Source organism: Lytechinus variegatus, chromosome 13 (assembly GCF_018143015.1).
Source record: "Lytechinus variegatus isolate NC3 chromosome 13, Lvar_3.0, whole genome shotgun sequence".
Classification (NCBI taxonomy): Eukaryota; Metazoa; Echinodermata; class Echinoidea; order Temnopleuroida; family Toxopneustidae; genus Lytechinus; species Lytechinus variegatus.
Genome location: NC_054752.1, coordinates 5,599,584 through 5,624,235, shown reverse-complemented (window position 1 = coordinate 5,624,235; position 24,652 = coordinate 5,599,584). Strand labels below are relative to the sequence as shown.

At 37.9% G+C, this 24,652-nt stretch overlaps 1 protein-coding gene across 3 annotated transcripts; it reads left to right on the top strand.

Annotated features, from left to right (window-relative positions):
• Positions 1-8,401: 8,401 nt before the first annotated feature.
• On the top strand, positions 8,402-15,842 carry LOC121426602 (carbonyl reductase [NADPH] 3-like). 3 transcript variants are annotated; one of them, XM_041622960.1, is made up of 6 exons: positions 8,407-8,714; positions 10,202-10,467; positions 13,454-13,563; positions 14,033-14,161; positions 14,544-14,688; positions 15,603-15,842. In XM_041622960.1, the coding sequence occupies exons 3-6, from the start codon at positions 13,493-13,495 to the stop codon at positions 15,807-15,809; spliced, it is 552 nt and encodes a 183-aa protein (XP_041478894.1). In that variant the 5' UTR covers positions 8,407-8,714; positions 10,202-10,467; positions 13,454-13,492; the 3' UTR covers positions 15,810-15,842. The 3 variants fall into 3 exon arrangements, with proteins under 3 accessions (XP_041478893.1, XP_041478894.1, XP_041478892.1); XM_041622959.1 differs by lacking the exon at positions 10,202-10,467 and having other exon boundaries at positions 8,402-8,714; XM_041622958.1 differs by lacking the exons at positions 8,407-8,714; positions 10,202-10,467 and adding an exon at positions 11,197-11,485.
• Positions 15,843-24,652: the final 8,810 nt, after the last annotated feature.

The following is a 24,652-nucleotide window of genomic DNA, read 5'->3' as shown; positions in this document are numbered from 1 at the left end:
GAAAAGTCCACCAGCAAAAAAAGTAGATTTACGTAAAATAAGAAAAAGCAAACAAGTCAATTTCGTTTAAGCTGGTTATTGTCAAATCTGTAAACATTGAAAGTTATAAAATGTCAAACAATAATAAAAGAAAAAAAGTGGGTGAGGATATCATTGTCTCTCTCATTTACATCACTGAGTTATTATTTTACATGTAAGCATATGACTGTCTTCGGAAAAACTGAGAAACTGTAACGTGCTATACTTTTTTTTTTTGAATCAGATTTTGATAAAATTTGTAAGTGTTATGCTTGCTTGACTTTTCTCTGTTGATTCAAATCATTATTTTGGGCGGGCCTGACCTTAAAAAACAATTAATAAAATTAAAATGGGTGTTTATCATTGCCTTTACATGCTTGGTTTCCGCTTTAATAAATTTCATCGCTCCTCAAAGAATCCTGTAAGACTAATTATTTCAGGAATTAAATGGGACCATTAAGAATCAGCAAGAAGTTGTTAGACTTTAGTTAGAGAGAGAGAGGGAGACAGGGGAGGGGGGGGACGGGGAAGCAAAGACACAAGCAGTGAAAGAGACAGAAAGGGAAGGGAAACACGGGGAGAGGGGAAGAGAGGGAGAAACAGAAATAGAGACACATGAAACAAAACAGAGGGAAGGGAGAAAGAGAGGGAGAGATGAAGAATCGGACGAATTTATTCAAGAAATGAGACAGAAAGAAAGTAAAATAGGGAGAGGGAAGATGGCAAATGAACATTCAGAGACAGAGAAGAAACACCAGAGAGATAGATAGAGAGGGGGGGGGGATAGTGAGAGAATGTGACAAGCAGAAAGGGGAGAGAGGCAGGAGAGGAGGTTGTAGTGAAGTTGACGTATTTTTATTCTCCGATCATCATCTAACACACTTGGTCTACGTGTACCATCAATGTGGTCTGGTATTAGTTTGGTACAACCATCCCTTGGTCTTAAATGTCATCTAGTCTAATGCCCAGATTGGGTATCGCTTTTATTAAGTCTATTATCTGTTGTACTTACATAATGGAAATGTGATCCATAATTAATTCATATAATGATATACCATAAATGCTGTTAGATCCAGTGGATATATAAGACGATATGGGAATGGTCAAACTCGACATTACACAAAGTGCTCGATTTTCTAAATAATAACTCAGCCCAGAATGGTTATTTATACGGACTAGTGATAACACATTGAAGTATGAAACGCCTTGCAACTTGATTATGTGCTAAAATGATAGCGAAACCCATTGCTTTTTTTTTCTTTCACGAATTTCGTAAATAGTAGCGGAAACCCCAAACAAGAATACATTTTGGGAAAGCAAGGTAAAACCCCATGATTCTTCATACTGTATTGTGACAAAGTCTAACCTGAATAGGATAGTCTGTGACGTGAGTAATGTTTGTATAAGAAAAATTAGATCACATATTCCAGGGTATTTATTCTCTTCATGCTAGATGATTTTCATTTTTCAATAAAAGCATTCATCTTTCACAATAGAAGCCGCACAATCTCGTGATTTCAAGAGTAAAAATACTGTGAATGATTTGAGAGACGATGAGAGAGAGAGAGAAGGGGAGAGAGATCAGTGAAGAGAGAGAGAGAAAGGGGGAGTGAGGGGGGCAGAGTAGTCCAGTTTGGACCTTGCTGTTTGGAAGTGCCCTTTCCTCAAAGCTAACATAGAGGGCACATGTCTCCCAATCTCTAATCAGCGCCAAACCACTCATCTTCTGGTGGGAGGGAAGATGAGGGGCAGAGTGGTAAAGGGTCAGAAAAAGCAAGAGGCAAAAGGAGAGAGGGGGAGGTGAGACACATATAGAGAGGCGAAGACAGAGGGGGAAATGAGATAGCAATCAGTAAAATAAAAATAACAACAAATGGGAAAACAACACACAAATAGAGGCAGAGTGGGTTGGAGCGAGAGTGAAATTAAAGGGATAATCCAAGCTGAAGATATAAATCTTCATTTAAATAGAGTCAAATTCACAAAGCAAAATGCTGAAAATATGATCAAAATCGGATTACAAATAACGAATGATTGTGTGGTCTAGTGGTTAGATTATTCAACTCATAACCGCAAGTTTGTGAGTTCGAATCCCAACTCTGCCACTGTTTCCACGTTGATAAAAGGGCCCGAGAGTGATATCTGTCAGCCTATATAGACGTATATTGTTTCATAGGTTTATTCAAATACTTTCTACCAGGAACTAAAACAATTGAGTTGACAACTGATCAAGTGCTTTAGATTTATTGTTGCAACTTATTTCAGCATTATGGAGACATGCACGTCATGCAATTTATGACAACATTTATGATGTGACATCATCAGTCCTGTGGGTTCAGCACCCCCCCCCCCCCACCCCATCCGACCTTCTTTTTTTTCCAAATCCATGTTCATGTACAAATTAAGTAACAGTGACCATGTTATTATTAATAAAGAACATAAACTGAAACAAAAAAAACATGTTATTTTATATTTGCATAGCCAGATCGCCCCCCCCACAAAATCTTTTGGCGGCCCTACAATTTCCATGTATTCACAAATCTTTTTCAGATTTCCCGTGAATGGTGGCATCACAGGTCGCCAACAAAGGCTACATTTTACTTGTGTATTTCGTTTAAACTTCTTTAGAACTTGGAAGCTATTTGCATGTCGTTGTCACTCCATTCTTGTTATCTCCATGTTTTTACATGAATTGTACTCATTTCTAAATGATCATCAATAACAAATATAGGATTCCATGAAATGTATGACTGTGGTCTATTGAAAATTAAAATGGTATGCAAAATAACACGCAAATCAAGTGTCATAAAGTCACGGGATTGCATTTTAAAATGACAATGTCTTTGCCTGTCGGTTACTTCCGAATAGAGCATAAATTTCCGATAGGATCTGATGAAATTTGTGACTGATGGGACCCATTCTTTGAAATTTAATTTATGCAAACTTTACGCAAATCATGGAGTTGTAGGAGAATAATGTTGTATGTTTCAACCGAACCAAGTATTTAATATAACCATTCACTAAAACATCATGATCAAGGTGGACAAAATTGCTTCAAAAATTGTATGATTTGTTCCCATTTTTTCCAAGAAGTTTAACGTTATAGATCTGACAAATATAATATTAAAAAAAAGTTAATTCCGTCCCTCTTTATACAATGTGACGTACAAACATTTGCATAAATTAGCCGATAAAGCATCAAGTTGTAATTTCCAATAGTACTTTCTTTTGGAGAAATCGAGTATTTGATAAGATAAAGAAATGAGTATTGTCTACACCATTTAAATGCTCATTTACACGTATATGCATACACTGAATGCTCATTTATATGAATTAATTTCTTAGAGCATATTTGAACTTGAATACAGAGATATATCTTCAACCATTAGTTGTATTGGTGTTTTGGTTATTACATTGAAATATTGATTTTATGCATGCATAAATTACAATTAAATTACATAATGGCATTTATTTCTGATTGAAGATCCATTTTTAATATTTCCCGGGAGATAATTTGAGTTATTGATCTGGAAGAGATAGTTTCACCACTTTTTTTTCCATATTATGACATTGAATTGATCATCAATTTGGTATTTTTTGCATGAATAATGGGGGAAGGCAGGGGCGGATCCAGCCTTCGCCAATAGGGGGGCCCGGAATTTTTTTCAGCCATATTTCCCCGATCGGCCGCTCGAATATGATTTTTGCCGGGATTTTTTGTTTCTTTGACTAGTCCTAATGGTCACTTTTTAAATGTATAATACCATAACCCTTATTTATATAATGCGAGCGCGAAGCACGAGCTAAATTTTTTGGAAAACTTTTTCCTAAAATTTTGAACATTCTGGGAAATGTTTGTCTTCCTGAAAAAAAAAAGATGTGTATGCAAGTTAATAATTACTACGAACGTAAAGAGTGAGCAGAATTGAAGTGATGGAAAAGGTACTGTTAAATACTAGCTTGCAATTAGCCATGAAGACGTTACACATTTTTAAAAATGAAATAATGCGAGCGCGAAGCGCGAGCCGAAATTTTTTGACATTTTTACCTAAGGAATGGAAATTCTTAGCACTTTTTGTTTAACAGAATAGGTATATAATTAAACATGCGAGCACGAAGCGTGAGCAAAAAATTTCGAGATTTAGACCTACTGAACAAGACACTCTATTCAATTAGTTTTGTAAATCATGAAAAGGGTGAGTAAGTGGGGATCTTCCTTACATTAATAATGCGAGCGCAGAGCGCGAGCAGAAAATTTTTGTATACGTTTTGAACTGCTCGAAATTTTACCTGTTATGGACTGCTTGCAATTAGCCATGAAGACGTTACATATTTCAACATTCAAATATTGCGAGCGCGAAGCGCGAGCTGAAATTTTTTTACCTTTTTTACCTGAATAATGGAAATGCTAAGCACTTTTTGTAATCTTGGAAGGACTCTAAGTATATAAACTAAACCTTATTGATGCGAGCACGAAGCGCGAGCGGAAAAAATCTGGACACTCTATTCATGTTTGTAAATCATGAAAATCATAAGTTATTTATCCCCGAGCAGACACTTTTTGATATTGTGATCTGAACCTGGATAATGATTTAAATAGAGAACAATCTGCGTATCTGAATTAACGTGTGTTTTAGATTTCGACCTAGAATTTGGGTATTCTAAGTACCTTTCTTATCATGAAAATCAATAAAGCGAGCGCAAAGCGCGAGCTAAAAACATCTGATATTCCGATCTTACAAAGTGTCAATTTAAGCTCTGTATTGCAAACAACTTGTGGGAAAATTGTGAATCGTGATGGATGACAGTTAAAAAAGAGCTGATGTATTTTATTATTATTACTTTGAGTTTTTACATAGGACCGGGACATTCTATAAGGGCATTATGTCATCATAAGAAAATGATGACTATCTTCCTATTTCTCTTCCTAAGCATGAGAGCGCGAAATCTGTTAATATTATGGCCTGAAAACTGGACATTTAAAGCACTGTTGTAATTATGCATAAAATGCACGATATCTATCAATGCGAGCGGAAATCGCGAACCGAAATTTTTGATAAACTGTCATCAAAGTAGTTTGATTTAGAATTAATATTGGGATATACATAACTCACTGGGCGTTGTGGCGTGCGCTGTAATCCAAGCTGTGGGAAAGTTTCAAATTGATGCACAGGTTCGAGGTTCGAGCCCTGGTCACGTCTTTCGGATGGTGACGTTAAAGGTCGGTCCCAGACGTAAATAATCATATCTGATTGATACACGTCTGACAAAACTAAAATACACACACACACACTCACTAATCAAAATGCTAGCATGCAGCGCTAGCTGATATATACGTTTTGACAATCTGACCTGAATAGGGAACTTTTTGAGAACTTTATAGAATACAGGAAAATAATTAATAGGTACCTTACAAATCAAATTTTGCGAGCGCGCAGCGCAAGCAGAAAATGATAATATTCAGACCATAACACAGACATTTTTAACGAGCACTTTTTTAAAATCAATTTGTAAATCAAACAAAATAATGAAAGTTCAATTTGTTTTGTATATTGACTTCAAAGTTTGATATTTCAAGCTCCATATTGAGCAAGATATGCAAATCCCATAAAAGACAATAAGAGCGCGAAGCGCGAGCGAAAATTTTATATCCTAACAAATAGATTTTTCAAAAAATCATTTTCAAAGTCTTCCCCTCATGTTATTTTATTCAATCATGTTCCTCCTTTTATGTTTGCCTTTCTTCTTTTCTCCTCTCCTTTCCCTTCCTTTTTCTTTTTTTCTTTTTTTCTTCTTTTTTTTGCTCCCCAATAGGGGGGGCCCGGGCCCCTCGGGCCCCCCCTGGATCCGCCTATGGGAAGGGGCAGTCAAATACATTGCTGTACACACGCGTGACCCGCATACATTCGTAATTCCAAAGCTTTGTTATTCCGAAGGTTAGGGTATTCCGAAGGTTCGTTATTCCGAAGGTTCGTATTTCCGAAGGTTCGTAATTCTGAAGGTTCGTTAGTCCGAAAACGAAATGAGGTTCGTAATTCCGAAGGTTCGTTAGTCCTAAAACTAAATGATAACCTTATTTCGTTTCGGACTAACGAACCTTATTTCGTTTTCGGATTAACGAACCTTCAGAACATCAAACCTTATTTCGTGTTCGGATTATCGAAAAAAAAATAACGCCGCAAATGCTCGGATTAACGAACCCTTTTTCGTTTTCGGATCAACGAACATCGAGGTATATAGGCAATTTACGTGTTTCGGAATTACGAACCTTCGGAATAAAGAACCGTCGGAATAGCGAATCTTCGGAATTACGGAGTAGAACCTGCGTGACCAAAAAAAAAAAACGCGTTTAAAGGACAAGTCCATCCCAACAAAAACTTGATTTGAATAAAAAGATACAAATTCAACAAGCATAATACTGAAAATTTCATCAAAATCGGATGTAAAATAAGAAAGTTATGGTATTTTAAAGTTTCGCTTATTTTCAACAAAATAGTTAGTTATATGAACGAGCCAGTTACAACCAAATGAGAGAGTTGATGACATCACTCACTCACTATTTCTTTTATAATTTATTATATGAAATATGAAATATTTTTATTTTCTCGTCATTGTCATGTGAAACATGTGAAATGAAGTTTCATTCCTCCCTGTACACATGGAATTCCATCATTTTAACATTTTGTGCTTCAGGCAAGGAGGTCCTAATCGTCAAATTCGTAAAAATTGAAATATTGTATAATTCAAATAATAAAAAAACAAAAGAAATAGTGAGTGACATCGACTCTCTCATTTGGATGTAACTGGCTCGTTCATGTAACTTTTTTGTTGAAAATAAGCGAAACTTTGAAATGTCATAACTTTCTTATTTTACATCCGATTTTGATGAAATTTTCAGCATTGTGCTAGTCTTATTTTTCTCTATTGATTCAAATCAACACATTTTTCAGGAATGGACTTGGCCTTTAAAGGGCTGTTTTTTTCAGTTTTCGATGCGGTCCGCGCTTGGTATCAAAACACTGACAAGAAAAGTGGTGGTTTGAAAGACTGGTCGATGGTCAATCGCGGAGTCAAACGTATTAAGGGATTGTTTTTTCCCCAAAGCTTCAAGACTAACGTGTTCAGGGTATGTTTTTTCCCCAAGCTTTTTCCCCCGAAGTCATATTTTGGCGACATCTTAAATGAAGCCCCCGAAAAACTTATTTAGGGGGTTACTTTGCACACAAGAGAAAAACTCGTTTAGGGGTGTTTGGAAATATCTTCACGCATGCTGTGTACCGTAATATATTTGACTTCCCCCCCCCCCCGGGGAGGGGCATTAGCTTCACTGTTCAAAAGAATGATTTTTAAGGGACTGATCTGAAAGATCGATGTGTACATTTAAAACTACCATCCTTTCCAAGTATTTGATATTTTTACTCAATAGGGATGCTTTATGCACTAAAAATACAAATTTTTGCATAAAGACTCATTTTCAATATCGTGTTCTGGAGAAAAAAAAATGAGCTGTTTGACATTGGTTTGGTGCCGGCCAGTGTAAGCTCTATTCCCCAACCTTAAAGGGATGGTCCGGGCTGAAAATATTTATATCTTAATACATAGAGTAGAATTCACTGAGCTAGATGCCGAAAATTTTATCAAAATAGGATAAGAGGTAATAGAGTTATTGAAGTTTGACGTTTAGCAATATTTTCTGAAAACAGTCGTCATGAATATTCATTAGGTGAGCTGATGATGTCACATCTCCACTTCACTAAATAAATAGGGCCTATCTAATGCACTAAATCAGTTGTCAATCCAATTTTTCTCGTTCTTGGATAAAAAAAATTGAATAAACCTAATTTCATAAATACTACAAAAGAACAAGTGTGACATTATCAGCCCGTGCACCTAGTGAATATTCATGACGACTGTTTTCAAAAAAAAAATTGCTAAAATTTATAATTCAATAACTTTGTTATATGTTATCCGATTTTGGCATTCTACTCTATTTATTAAGCTATACATATATTTTCAGCCCGGACCATCCCTTTAAATTATAGCGAGGCCTATCTGTGTAGGGATCGACCTGACCATTGATCCCGGCAACTGTCACTGAACGCCCACGCTAGGATCTGAGCAAGGCACATATCGACAGTGCTCTTATATTAAAATCCATCATTCAAATTCATTCAAATAAATTGAAATATTATATGTGTGTACTTAAAAGAAAAAAGGTTTAGAAAAAATATTGAGCCCATTTAAAGAATGACAAGCATGTGAATACTATTTAGAGCTCCGTATGGCCGCATGAAATCACAAATCAATAAATGAAACCCTATTGTGACTGCATGTATGAGTTCCCACTAGTATGTTACGTGCCAATGCACGTGTACGGCCCGGTGAACGAGCTAACACGAAATTAATTGTAAACCTGAATATACATGTATATATACGGTACGCGGGTCATGACTTTGTACACTACGGTTCGTTTACTGAATGCTTGTTGTGAAGTTGCGTTCCTACCAATTTAAAGACACTTATTTTTGTCCCATCGGTACGTACCCTGGGTCTGTACTTGTTCGGAACTACGAATAACAGTACAGAGTTCGCTCTATAATCGGAGGTGTCCCAGGGAATTCACACGATAAAGATCCCTAGCTGCATGCCCTGATAAGACTCAGCAAGGAGAAAAAATGCCATTGCGAGTGGCTGTGGTGAGTATATAGTTACATTTACCAATATTATGACCTGTATACCTATTCTATTTCCCATATCGAGTACCACATATGTGGAGGCTTATGTGGCACGAATGCCATTTCCGCATTGTACAATGTACATGCTAATTGGAACATTGTCGTATATTTGTGCTTTTATATTATAGTGATCGTTTCTAGGTGGGAGTATTCCACTGATCTTCGATAGGGGAGAGATCAGTGGAGTATTCGGGTGGGCCGGTGCGCAACATACTGCGCGGGTAATTGACATTAGTGCATGTATAGGCCTATTAACTCTTATCCAGTGCTTGGTCGTTTTGATTTTTTTTACGTCTCGAAGTAAAAGTATTAGCCTATATACTCTTGGTTATTAAGGCAAAACCTTTCTTTTCCACAGAATGCACTAATAGGCCTATAGCATGAGATGTTTTATTTATTTTTTTTTGCTTGTCAAATTCTTTGGCAGACGAATTCCCCCCCCAGGCCCCCCCCCCTGTGGAAAATCCTAGGTAATACGCCACTGATCACAACGTTGATCTCGTACCTTAACTCAGTGGGGGTCCATGCTCAGTCAAAAATCAATCTGAATTACCAAATCTTACTTTGTCCTTCAGAATATAAAGGGAATAAGGGATGGTCCGCCCTGAAAATATTTATGTTTAAATAAATAGAGTAAAACGGAGTTATTGAATTTCAAAAGTTTATACATATTTTGGGAAAACAGCAACATACACATAGTCATGGATATACTCGGTGGGCTGATGATGTCACATCCCCATTTATTTTCGTATGTTGTTACATGAAATCAAATAAATGCTTCATTTAATTTTCATACATGTGGAAATGATGTGTCTGCGTTATGATGAAATAAGTTGTGGTAATAAATAACTATTGCACTTAATCATTTGTCAATTCAACTGTTTTAGTTCTTGTAGAAAATTTTAGAGTAAACCTAATTTCATGTGATAAAATACAAAAGAACAAGTGGGGGATATGACATTCATCAGTTCACTTAATGATGAATATTTATGATGACATGCATGCCTAGAACTGTACGTTTTACCGGAATAATCCAACTCTCTGAAATTCCATAACTTCGTTATGCGATTTTTATCAAATTTTCAGCATTTTGGTTTGTGAATTTTACTCTATATTCATTGAGATAGAAATATCTCCAGCCTGGACCATCCCTTTAAGATAAGGAGTTCATTTTGCCGATAATAGACAATTTTGTGTCATGCTGGATGCTATTCTTTATGTAAAGTTTTATTGCTTTATAGTGATTTACAGTGCTTTTAAAAACATATTCTGCCATTAAAAAGTTAACCAAATTATCAAAGTTATCATGATTATAGGGGGGCGAGAGCTTTGTTTGAACCCCTTCCCAATATTTCCATGAAGGCGATCGCCCCCCCCCCTTCCCCAGTAACCACGCCTCTACTCTGACGTCGTGAAATGATTTTTATTTTCTCCTGATTTTCATGCAGGTAACGGCGCAAACAAGGGCATCGGTCTGGAAATCGTGAGATCACTATGCCGCCATTTTGGACAAGATGGCGTCGTTTACCTGACGGCGCGCAATGAAGGGCGTGGCCTAGCAGCCGTAGAGCTCCTTCAGAAAGAGGGTCTCAATCCTAGGTTTCATCTTCTTGACGTCACTGACCAGAGTAGTATCGATACACTTAGGGATCACCTGGAAAAAGAACATGGCGGACTCGATGTGCTTATCAACAATGCTGGCATTGGTACACCTGTAGGTTGAGCAAATAGAAGAAGAAAAATATGAGTATTGTGGAAAGTGATAACCGACTTTACAAATACAATGCCTTTGAATGAAGACAACCATTATCACGCTCAATTTTAATCTCTTCCAACTTCACCCCCCCCCCCCGTACTCCCTCCAGAAAAGGTAGATAGGTCTGTGACAAAAACCAGTTATTTTTACAGTGAATTTCCTTTATTGCTCCCACGATTTTAAATACAAGAAACAGTAGAAAAGTATACTGATCATTGATTACAAATATTTTGGTCTATCCTTCCTGCTGGGCTCCGTAACGCAAAGATAAGCGATCAATCGCTAAATGAACTGACCAATCAATATCAATGTTACACGCGTACTAGGTTTAATACCTTGGTCACATTTGTTCTACGGCGGCCGTACGGCGAGTCGAAAACAGTCGTTTTATTCATTTTCATTCAGACCACCTATATGAAGCTGGTACAAAAAAAATGTTGAAACGGCTGTTTTCGACTCGCCGTACGGCCGCCGTAGAACAAATGTGACCAAGGTATACGATACTGACAAGGGACCGGGGGGCCGTTTCATAAAGCTGTTCGTAAGTTAAGAGTGACTTTAAGAACGACTGGTGATCCTTTCTTACGCGCTAAACCATCGCCTATGGTGTATACCATTTACCAAAAGAAAGGATCACCAGTCGTTCTTAAAGTCGTTCTTATCTTACGAACAGCTTTATGAAACACCCACCAGAGTTCTTTCATATTTTCTATTCATCGCACATCTTTGTGTTGTGGAGCCCAGGAAAGAATACAGTATGTGTTCCCATAGTGTGTGTCAAGATGGCACCCACCGTTAAAAAGCTGACATTCGACAGTGTGAACATTACTTAACACTGTGGAACCTTTAATAATGAACTATGTGAAAAGGGGTTCACCTTCAACCGATGCTTTCATATTGCTTTCCACACTGTAGACATTCTGGGGCATGCTGTGAAACACAGAACACACTGGAGTACACTGATGGAAACAATGTGGTACACATTCTAGATCACACTGTGCTACACTTTTGTGGAGCACACTGGTGCACACTCTAGAGCACACTATCGAGCACTATGCTATGCACTGTGGAATGCACTTTGGTGCACACGGACACTTTGTGGAGCACACTATTAAACACACTGTGCTACACACTGTAGAGCACACTGGTGCACACAGTGGAGCACACTTATTGAACACACTATGGCACACACTGTGGTGCACACTGTCGAACACTATGCTGTACACTGTGGTGTGGAGTACACTGTGGTGCACACAGTTGGAACCCTTTGTGGAGCACACTGTAGGACACTCTGTGGAGCGCACTATTGAACACACTGTGCTACACACTCTAGAGCACACTATCGAGCACTATGCTATGCACTGTGGAATGCACTTTGATGCACACGGACACTTTGTGGAGCACACTATTAAACACACTGTAGAGCACACTGGTGCACACTGTGGAGCGCACTTATTGAACACACTATGGCACACACTGTGGAGCACACTGTCGAACACTATGCTGTACACTGTGGTGTGGAGTACACTGTGGTGCACACAGTTGGAACCCTTTGTGGAGCACACTGTAGGACACTCTGTGGAGCGCACTATTGAACACACTGTGATACACACTCTATAGCACACTATCGAGCACTATGCTATGCACTGTGGAATGCACTTTGGTGCACACGGACACTTTGTGGAGCACACTGTAGGACACTCTGTGGAGCACACTATTAAACACACTGTAGAGCACACTAGTGTACACTGTGGAGCACACTAATTGAACATTTTTTGGTACACACTGTAAACACACTGTGGAGTGTACTGTGGTGCATACTGTTAGTCACTGTGGAGCACACTGTTTAGCACGCTGTGGGACACTGCATACATACTTTGGGACACTCTGTATACACAATGTGGAGCAAACTGGGACACTCTGTGCTACCCGTTGTGGAGCAAGCTATTGAATACACTGTAAACACACTGTAAACACACTATTGTATACACTGTGGAGCACACTGTTGGACACTGTTGAACACACTGTGGAGCATACTTTTGAACACACTATATACACATGCACACGGTTGATCACACTGTGTGGTACACACTGTTGAACATACTGTGGAGCACACTGGTGCAGTCGCTGTAGAGCACACCGTAGGACACCGTGCAACACTATGTGGCGCACACTGTGTTTTACAAATTGTGGAGCACACTATTGAACACACTGTAAACACACTATGCTACATACTGTACATGGTGCACGCTACTGGACACACTGGTGAACACATATGATGGGTCATAATAACATATTGTGGTTCACATTAACACACTGTGGTATAGACATTGCTGAACACATTGTGTGGCACATTTTGGAACACACTGCAGTGTGCCATGTAGTATGAGTGTGTTTACACTTTGTACTACTAGTACAAAGTGTAAACACACTCATACTTTCCATTCATAATTACTTTTATTCCATTTTGATGTTCGATTTCATTCCATTTTCTCCACAGTCGATTCAAAACTACTTGTATAATTGAATAATCTGTTATATTTTGTGTTTTGTGTTATTTTGCTTCCCTCTGATGTAACTAAAATTGTAGATATGTTTTGTATTATTTTTATTTTTGTTTTGATCACAATATGGTCTGATGTCAATGATGTTCCAATTAATTCAATTCAATTTACACTCTGGGACACACTGTGCTACTAAACACTTTGCTACACACTGTGGCATAAACTGTTTGACACATGGAGCACACTGCGGGTCTGTGGGACACTGTTATTTCCAGCATGGATGACCTGGCACGGCTTTCTATATCTCCATGTTTTGTTTCACTAGTCATTCTTTTAGATTAATTTTGTATTAATTTCTTTTCCTTCTTTTTTATCCTTTGCTTTTTGTTTGTTTTGCTTCATTAACAGTTTTCTTTAACAATCTTTGACCATGTTTACAGAAGGAAAACATTTCGCTGTACGAGAAGTCATCACGGGTGATGAACGCGAACTTCTTTGGACTTCTAAATGTCTGTCGAAGTCTCTTTCCCTTGGTTCGTTCCTGCGGAAGGCAAGTTATTCGAAATTTTACCTATATAGAAAGATAAACAGGTTGGAACCATTTCCGGTCACCTATTGACCTGGATTGCCATTTGCTCAATACTATTGACATCTGATGAAAATAGATATCTCTGCCAAACGGTATTACATGACAGAATCATCCATAAGTATCGGAAGGATTACCCGTACACCATCGCGGAACCTTTTTAACAAATTTGTTGTATGACCTGAAGTGACTAGTAAATGATTTTTTTTATATATTCCCATTTATCTTCCAAAATGTCAATCAACGCTCGATTTGCAAGTCGAATATTAGTTTCTCGCAATGCTCACAAGTCTGTACTAAAATTTGCCATTTGTCTCTTCAGAAACAAAATCTCTCTCCCCCATCCCCCCCCCCCCTCACTCTCTCTCTCTCTCTGTCATATTCAAACAACTTTCTAATTTTTCATGTTCTTTTTTTTACATGTGTCTCGTAGGATTGTGAATATGGCAAGCACTACAGGTTATATGGTGTTTAGGGGTCAAATAAATGATGACGTCAGGAACAGATTCAGACAGGTGAAAGAAGAGCAGGACGTTGCGGATCTCATGACTGAATTTCTAGAGTAAGTCTCATTTGATTACCTTGTCGGTGTAGAACCTGTGTATCTGGACTAGCTATAAAGATGCAGTCTCCATTATGATTTGCTACTGCAGAAAACCTTTTGTTTTACCTTTTTCACCCTTTCACATGCAACCTGAACTTGTATTTTAGACATCCTTGTTCCTTCTGCAGCTTTGTATTTGCTTTGTAATTTGTCCTTTGTTGAAATACCGAATAATAATATTATTTTTATTAATAATACTACTAATAATGATAAAGTTAATAATAATAATAATGATTATGATGATGATAATAATAACAACAATAATCATAATAATGACAATAATAAGCCTCTGTTTAATAAAACCATTAATTGTCACCGTTTACAAACTTCATGTTCGTAGGTGCTGCAAAACCGAATGCAACACGGAAAGGAAGAGGTGCGAGTGGTCTTATGGAGTTGGTAAACTCGGTGTCATCTTACTTTCCAGGATTCAGGCTGATAGAATATCACAAGATGATTCCAAGCACGGTATACTACTCAATTCGGTAAGTATAGAACACAGTCACACCGATGCGGACCCATCCCATTAATGATGAATATGAAAGAAAAAATCTGCCCGCGCTACGCTCGCTCATATATTGTTTAATGTAGATCCCCACCTTTCTCGTGGTTACAAAAAAGTGGTAAGAACGTCCTGTAATCATCTTTTCTCAGCATAATAATAATTTTAAGCTTGCACTTCGCGCTCGCATTATTTATTTGGTGAGATATCATCTTCACGACTTAACACGTAAGTCGTTATAGGGCCTATAGAAATAGCTTGCGATATGCATTCGCTATTGTGAAACAGACCAAAAAAATCGTGTCCGCCAATGCCCCTCACAAACTGGTTTTTGTCCCCCCCCCCTCGCTCGTTTGCCCCCTTATTCTAAAATTTGTGGTGCCGCTACTGCCACCAACGTCATTTCCAATGGCATACCGTCGGATGGTTTGAAATCGGTTTCGTTGGTGTGACTTTAGCATAAACAGTGCGCGGAATATATTTTATTCTGTCATCAGGAATTAAATGGAAAAAAGTGGAAATACGATGATTCAATTCCGTTTGAAGATGATGATGTATAATTCTGTAAAGTAGTGATATGAGTGCATTTTATTTGTTCTATTGCATTATGCATTCCGATAGAGCGAGGATAAAAATGCCTTCAAGTGTATATCAAATTGGGGGTTTTGTTGAGCTGGAATGTCCTTAGATCTACTCTTTCCCAAATGTTGGTTGCTAAAACATTATCAAAGCAGAAGGATTTATGTGTGACCAGTGAATTAATCCGGGTTGGAGGTGCTCCAGTGAGGACCAGACAGAAGAGGAGAATGTCATTACGCAGTCTTGTCGCTAATCTTTTCTAAATGTTTCTCCCCCCCCCCCCCCCTCCCTCCTTATTATGATCTTTATTGTTTGCAGTGTTGTCCTGGATTCGTGCTTACCGACATGACGTCAGACCTCCCGGACAACAACTTCGGAGGCATCAGGGTTTCTACCGTAGAGGGCGCCGATACCCCTGTTTTCCTTGCTCTGCTACCTTCCAAAGTGACGGAACCAAACGGAAAGTTCTTATTAAGAAGGAAAGAATATGACTTTGTGAACACCGACGTGTTAATGCAGATATGAACATTAGAATTTATAGATCATGGTGAATTAATGCCCTATTTACAATAACTACTCCGATATGAAGGCTACTGTGTTTCAGGTTCATTGCCCTCGTTTTGTGTTCCATCATCTCAGTATTTCTGTCAGTCTGTTGTGGGATCCCAGTCCAGCATAGGTCTAAAGGCCACCGCACACCTTACGACCGTCACTGTCTACGACCCGATTTTTTTTACATTTTAATAAAACGTCGTGTATGCATTCGATACGAATTATGTTGATAAGGAAATCGTACTGTGCAAAGTCATTAGCCATCGTGCAAATATACTTTGTTCAAATTCATAACTATATTTATGGCACTCTCCTTATTAGTATAAAAGCGAATTCAATATCTAATCTCAATGAGGCACCCATATGATCGGCTATGATAAAATAAACTCTCGCAATTTTATTATCCGAATTGTACATATTTGTATTAAATATTTTTAACCTGAAATAAACAAATATATTCAATCATATTTTCAGGAAATTTCAGAGTACATTTTTTTCAAAATCGGATCGAAGACCCATTTGTACTGTGTGCATTGACCTCTATACTCTTTTCAATACACTACAGGAACTCTGGTGTTGATGTAACACCAGCCCGGAATCTATATGTCCACACCGGAGAAGTGTAAATAACATCAGTTAACACCAGATAAGTGTTTATACAACACCAATGAGTAGTAAAACAGCATCGGTTTGATTCCAAACTGGTGTTGTTTCAATACTTCTCTGGTGTGGATTCCGGGCTGTTAAATCAACACCGGAGTTTTTGAAATGAAACAGGAGATATATAAGATATATACCAAATGCGCACATCGATGATAATCTCCTGGGCATATCCCTGGTGAAAAACAGAGAAATCTACTCAGCGATTAGGAGATTATTTGGCAGGTGTTTTATGTGTGATTGCCATGTACATTGAAATTAAAAAAAGTAAACTATATATTTCTCATCCTTGTATATCGTTTTTCCTATTTTGTTTCCTATTGCTCATTTTTCAATTACACCTCTCTCCCTTCCCTTCCTCCCCCCCCCCCCCCTCTCTCTCTTGATTATATTTTTTCCTTGATCGCCTTTAATTCTTGTTTATATGAGCCTGTTGTTATGACAACCACACGCTTTGCTTTTCGATGCTTTATTTTGCACTTCGCATTATCATGTGAGGAACCCAAAGGGGCAAACTATAGATGACACGACGTTTGCTCCGGCGACAATTGCTCCGGACTTTATTTCGTCTAAAATATGAGGCTAGGTTAAAGGTTGCAATATAGGGTTTCATGCTTGGTTTAGGGTTAGGTCTAGGATAGTGTACAATTTAATGCCAAGATGAAAGTTGGTTATTCCATTAATGTGTGGAATCTATAGAGGAGCAAATGTCATGGAACAAAATATTGATATTGCTCGTTAGTAATAGCTACATTGCTGTCAATGCAAAACAATTTTTTACATGGTGTGTGCATGTGTTTTAAAAATAATTAAAGACAAATAATATATATCAATGCGCTCGTCTCTTCTGATTATATTTGTACTAGACTAGGGGGCAATGCCATTACAAGCACTGGCGGATGCAGGGTGCACGTGTCCCCCTTTGAGAAGCAAAATTAAAATGTGTAATGCAAAAATGCCACTAAAATAGAGGTTTTGAAATTTAAGACCATTTTTTTTGCTTGTCAATTTTTTGGGGTACGAAATATCCTTAATTTTAGGTTGAAAACCTTTTCATTTCACTTTTTTTTTGTCAATTTTTTTTCGAGTACGAAATATCCTTAATTTGTGGTTGAAAGCCCTTTTTTTTTGCTTGATTCTGGATCCGCCCCTTGATCACTGTTCTCACAAAGGAATTTTTAACATGTTTGTATTTAACGATCGAGCTACCGGAAGATATCACCCTGAAGAACAGTTTGTTGTAATAATAGCAGAAAAAATATAATGATTGATATTGGTGAATGTTTGATGAAAATCCATCAAAGATCAAGGATTTCTTTTTTAGTTTCAAGTTTTAGGTCTGTGACGTTAGCCAAATAACTGATTCCTGTTAGAAGACATTTCCAGTTACTCAACTGGTTCCAGTTAGGATTTCCAGTTACTCAACTGTTTCCAGTTAGAATTCATTTCCAATGAAAAGACATTTCCAGTTACTCAACTGGTACGTACAGTTAGGATTTCCAGTTACTCAACTGGTTCCAGTTAGAATTCATTTCCAATGAAAAGGCATTTCCAGTTACTCAACTGGTACAGTTAGAATTTCCAGTTGCACGACTGGTTCCAATCGGTTTCAATTGGAAATTGTTATATTGTTTTTATTTTGTGTTATACCATGTAGACACCAGCCAATGTGGAAAACCTCTCGACAGAATTTTCAATTCTTTTAGGTGATCCCCAGGCATTGGCTGGTGCTCAATTATACATTTCTTTTGTAATGTTTTCTTTCCTGGAAATGAAATAAATAAATTATATTCCAGCTAAAACCAATAATTGAAAAAAGTTGGAAATCCAACCGGTTTCCATTGGATTTTGGTCCTGCATGGGTATCGTGAAGTGAACTCAAATACCCTCATCTACATGACACCAATCGGGGCCTGGTGGGTGTTGTAGATGAAATGGTTATGAAAATCATTCTCAAGCATTTAGAACATGTCAGTTTTCGTTCTCTCGCTACGCTCCCTCATATAATGTTAAACAGATTTTGAGGTCCAGGGGCTTGCCCGCCTAGCTGCTTGACCAGAAATATACTCTGTCACGTATGCTGCCTCCCTTTTTATCATAAAATGTTTAACAAACCATTAAAAATGTCGCTCTATGTCGAAGTGGGGGTAGACCAGACTATAGCAAAGACCTTTAACAGGGGTGCCCCCCCCCCCTCCTCTTTGGTCGTTATCTTTTATATTAGATCAGGTGTCGAATTTTTAAAAAGTGAAGCTTCCCCCTTTTTTCTTTAAGCTTGTCAGATTTCTCGAGAAGAAAATGACCTACAATTAGACCTTTTACAAACCCCCACGTTTTTCTTGTTAAATTTCTCTGGAGCAAAAATACCTTGATCTTAGTCAAACCTAGAGCCCAAAGTCCCCATGTAGGCCTACCTCGACATTTTTACTCAGCCCTGCCATAATATAGGCCTAGTACTGTTATTATTATTATTATCATCATCATCGTCTAGTTCATCATCCTCATCATTATTATCATTATTATTATTAGTTAGTTATCCAAAACTTACCCTAAATTAATAGGATTTTTTAAATGCATAGGCCTATGATCTATAGAAAGGGATGCGATTCACATTCCAAACATGTCCTTTCCGAGGAAACCCGCCAGAAACTGGGGGAAAATAGGACAAAATATATATTTTTTTATTTTCTCTTTGTAAACTATCCAACTGTGAAAAATAAAAAATAAATACCGACCAATGAAATACAAAAATTTGTGTGATTCCTTATTCAATAAAAACAGAAATGCAAAGAACGAAGAGGGGAGTATATGGGGAAACGGCTAAATTTACAACAAAAAACAGCGAGGAAAACGAAAAAAGAAAGATCGCTGACTTAAAAAAAAACTCTCATCTGACCAGTCTTTTCCAAACAAGAGAAGCATGAAAAGCTTCCCTTTCCCAATTCTGTTCAATATTCCTTTCTTCTCCGACTTTGATTGTTCCTTAATTGGTTTGCCCTGGGCAAATGCCGTCATTTTCGGCCAGGACATTGCCATATTGAACCAATTATCGCGATCTATAGGGCAATTATCTTGATTATGAGTAAAGTTTATTCAAAATGGGATTTGAATTTGAATTGTCTCTATAATAATCGTCCTTCATTTTCAAATGAAAGCCAAGATATCTTTTCAGGAGTCAGGACTAACCAATTATCATTTTTGTTTGTTAAGATGCATGCCCCTGCCAACCTGAACTAATCATTCAAACGATTCTGACCTATATCATCTGTTTTTTTTTCTCTATTATAAAAGTGTATGCAACTTGCTTAATGTAGGCGAAGTACAATGAATCGCAGCACACGAGCAGATATAGAATCGGAAGAAATTATCACGCTTACCATGCTTACTGTATAAGATGAATGTTCCAGTTGCTAGTACAGAATGATGAAGTACTCCTATCCTCCAACGAATGGTATCATCTCCCACAAAGAGTAGCTTATAATGAAGCATTTCATACATTTAAATCAGCTCATTTGTTAAAGTATCTCCAATTAGACACTTGAATTATCGCTATACAATTATAGTACTTATAATAATATTTTTTTGTCTTCATGCTGTACAGTGTAGTTCATTTTGAAATTTTGCCTTTTTGTATTTATCGGGGTATTTCTTGTTTCATGTGCCATTGATACTCTGGGATGCATGCAAGAGGCCTACTTATTGGGTTTTCTACCTTGTTGGGGAATGACATGTAAATATTTCATTTTATTTGTTTGAATAAATTCAAATCAAATCATATGTTTTCCGTCGAAAGAACAATCTAAAAAAATATTGGGTAAAAATGCTTCGTGAGGTGCGTATTACGTGTGCAACCAACATCGGGCATTTCCTTTGGGAATTTTTATTTATCCAGTGTGATTAAAACGGCCCATTCTAAAGTAATTGCTTCTTTTTTTGGGTAATATACTGCCCAAAATTGGTCGGACACAATTTCTTTCATAATTACCCTCGTACTGGTTAAAATTTTACCCGATATTTGTTTACAGCGAATTAGTATAGGCCTAAGGCTTTGGGTGATAGAACAGTCCTATAATAGTAGGCTATCAAACTGATGAAAAAAATAATAGGCTTTTCATGGTGTAAGCATCATTACCGGAGGTAGACCAGGGGAGCGTACTTTCATGTGACAGTTACTATAGCAACAGTGCTTCTCAACCAATCAGAATCCAGGAAAGTTGTCAGATCTGACAACTTGTCGGGACGAACATATTGATGTTCACACCCCCAACATGCCCGAGAGCCCCCCCCCCCCCCGTCTTTGATCCGATCAATCGAAACTATGGACGGCGCCAGCAACGTCAACACCTAAATGCATGTTTGTTCAAAATATTTTCTATCAATGATTGTATATCCATAAATTAATTGATTTATTGACGATTTGGGTGTGTTCTCCTTTGTTTACCCAAGGACATTGAGCAAATTTCCTGAAGAAAAAAAAATTATGACACTGATGGATTTCCATAGAGTTTCGATTGATTGGATCAATCCTTTGTAACACTGGGCTCAGAAGTTACTGTACAAAGAAGCAAGATTTTCCTGCATTATCTCAATTTTAACCAAATCTAACCCCCCCCCCGCAGGCGCGTAGCCAGGGAGGCGGTGGGGCCGGTCGTCCCCCCGGCCAAACGTCCTTAAAATAAAAAAGAAGGGAAAAAGGAGAGAAAATGAAAAGGGAAGGAAGGAAAGGGAAAAAAGGTAGCTCTTAGTTTTTTATTCTTTATTTTTTTCCTCAAAAGAGAAACTCTTTCAATCTTGTTCTGAATTTATATATGAATTTTGCTTCCGCGCTGCGCGCGTTTAAACGATAATTATGAAGTTCTCCATTGTTTCCCCCTCATTATGAAAGATTTCTGCCTAAATGAGACAGAAAATCGTGTACAACTCTTGAACGCACACACAGGTCACGGAGTGACCCTGAGTGCAAACAGCTGACTGTGTTACAACTTAGGGGTGATACATTTTCTAAATAGGGGTGATCAAACTCACTGGAGGGACTTTAATTCACTTAAAACAAAGAAATGTGTACTACAGTCATGACAGTACTCCTGTTGAATGCACTGATGAAAATTATGTGAGTTTCACATTCATTTGAACGGGAGGACAAGATTATTGTAAATATCGAGTGCATTATGCATAAATCACTACCATTGCGACCCCTGCCCGGCCGATGGTTCAGGCATGACGATCCTGAGTGACGTCACCGATAGAGACCTCAAATGCCAGGAGAGCCTATTCGACAACTAACTTCATCTAAAAAACACGTATTGATCTAACATCCAATGGGGTAATGGCTTTCATTTTCGTGAAATATACACTCCATTCTTCAATAAATCTTTCACCCCGTCGTTAACTGCCCGTTCATTCTCGAGCAATGGGGGAATGAATACAGAGTGTCTCAAAGTTTGTGTGAAAAAAGGTGCATTTTCCATAGAACTTCTGCCAAAAAGCAATGCGTAAGGGAAAGATTAGCCCCAAAACACGAATAGATGAGTTAATCAAATGGAATGAATCATGAAAATCAGTGAAATATAGTTTCTCCTGTACTCATTACTGAATACCCCGACTTGAGACGATTAATTTTTCCCCTCTCCATCAACTTTTAAGAAAAAGGGTGCATATTTTCATAAAAATATTATGTGTTATATCGACGGACACGTACACCCGTGCGTACGAGCAGGAGGAAGCCAAATGTCTCGTATTTTTCATCCTCCCTTTCTCTAACCCTGTTTTTCCACCTCAGTATGTGTTACTTGCCAGTTGAAGATTAGGGCATGGAATAAGAGTAAGGTTTTAGGCCGAAGTAATTTATATGAAGTTATCTTTTTTTTAATCAGTGATCGCGCAACTTCTGGACGGGTCGGCTCCCGGCGGGCGGGTAAAATATTTATATCAATTTCTACCGTCACCTCCATAAAGTCTCCCGCTTTTCAGCTCATTACTAAACAACCATAATTTGGGGGCAAACGGGTTAATTTAAAAAGAGAGGAAGGTATAAAATTCGTGTCGTACATATAAAAGTTCAATATTTATCATCAAATTCTATTAAACTTCATCACATTCATCTCATGTCATGTTTTGGGCAGTCAATTCACTCTAAAAATTCTCATGTTAAATCAACGGGTTGGAGGAGTGACAACATTTTCCAAAAGTTACATCCAACATTGTACAAAGGTGAGGCCAACATTTTAAGTGTTGGGTAGAACCATTTAAAGTGGTAAATGCAACACTTAAAAAATGTTGTCACTCCTCCAACCTTTATGTTAAGTAAATTTCTTGATTTTATTTTGAATGACACTTAAGCTTCTTTATAATTCAAAATGAAGCGCTTCAGGATAAGTCAAAGAAATTAGGCATCCTTTTATATATATATAATTTCAATAAATCACATTACAGTTTCAACTTTTTGTGCACTATGAAGTTCAATAATCTTAGAAAATCAATTGCCAGAGCTTTCTGCATTTGATGAAACGTCCGCCCTTTGAAATTTCTGAGTTTCATAGTGTGCATGCGCGGGGATCTTCCTCCCGGCATGCACTGTCGCTAAATTGTCGAATCTGATTCAATATATCTTTGAGAATATCCTTTTCATGGCGAAAAATCATGAAAAAAAAACGCTTTAGCGAGCATCTGCGCTCGTCGCTCACATACATACAATCACTTTTGAAAACAAGGTTCATGAAAAAAGGTTCAAAATCACGATATTGACAATTGAATTGGAGCCTGGTATATAGGCACTAGAGACAAGAGAGATCCCTCCTTTTCATTTTGATTTATGAAACACCAATAGCAACTACATCTATTAACTATATTGCGAAATTTGATGAAATGTAACTGAGTAATAATAGGCCTATAGATCTCCTGAGGTTTTAAAATACTAAATTCTCTTTGAATGCGCACTGAACTTTGAAGCTGTTAGCAAAAAATGCAAGCATATGGACCCATGTTAATATTTTCATATTTTGAATATTCTGGTGCTAAAGTACCTATGCGCAAAGATTGGTGAAAATGACATGGATTTCACTTAAATAGCTGTGCCTGTGGAACTTGCTTATAAATCATATTTTGTTCAGACGCTTAGGAAAATACACTATGAGATCCCCGGCCAAAATCTCTCCATACTCTCTCGTTACTAACTCATCAATGTCACGAATGGCCTCCAATTCGACTAATTTTCTACTTGGCCAAAATCACTCGTTTTTATCTCGTCAGGGTGAAAGGGGGTAGTTGTAAAATAGTTGGAAAAAGGATATATTTGAGATTTTTCATACATCGTTGAGCCAATGGCGAAGGTCAGAGAACTTCAATTCCTCTCAAATTTTGACAACGGTCGTAAACCATTGCTGAATCGCTAGAAACCGTCTCGATTAAGGCTGCGTTTATGCGACCTCAACCCAGAATCATGATTGGAATCACGATTTGAATCATGATTCAAAACAGAAACATGAATCACGATCCGACAGAATCAGCGTTTATACGACCATCTTTCTAACGCTGTTTCTCCCTGAATTCGGGCCGATCCAGTGCGCATCACAGTGCGCAGTTTGACCCAGGAAGTATAGGTCAACATTTTCGCGCGTGTTTCTAACTTCACGTCGGCTGCTAGATTTTTGCTGCCACCGGAGCTAACGCGCGATCGTTTGTGCAAGTGCAACTCGGCTTCCGAAAAATAAATCTTTTACTTCCAGAATTCCGTGTATTGTACCTCGTATTGTTTTTGTTTCTTGTATTCAATCTTGTCGGTTCATCAAAAATGGTGTTCGGTAGTACTGGGCACGAATTCTGTTAATTTTGTCTCGACAGGCGGTGCCACATCTCCGTTGAAATCCCTCCCTTGCAAGCGCCCATGAAAGGGACTAGATCGTCTTATATTTCTGTGAATCCCGGTAAGGGATGCTTGTGCTTCAGGCTCAGCCCAAAGCACAAGCAGAGCCCTGAGTTCGTCGTGAGTCCAATTTGTGCCTTTGGAACTTGAAGACATGATTGATGAAAACAGTGAAATCAGGGTGACCAGACGTCCCGTATTTCCCGAGATTGTCCCGTATTTCAGAATATTGAACAAAATGTAGTTAATACATTTAAAAGTGACGAATTTTCATTAAATAACCAACAGCTGACGA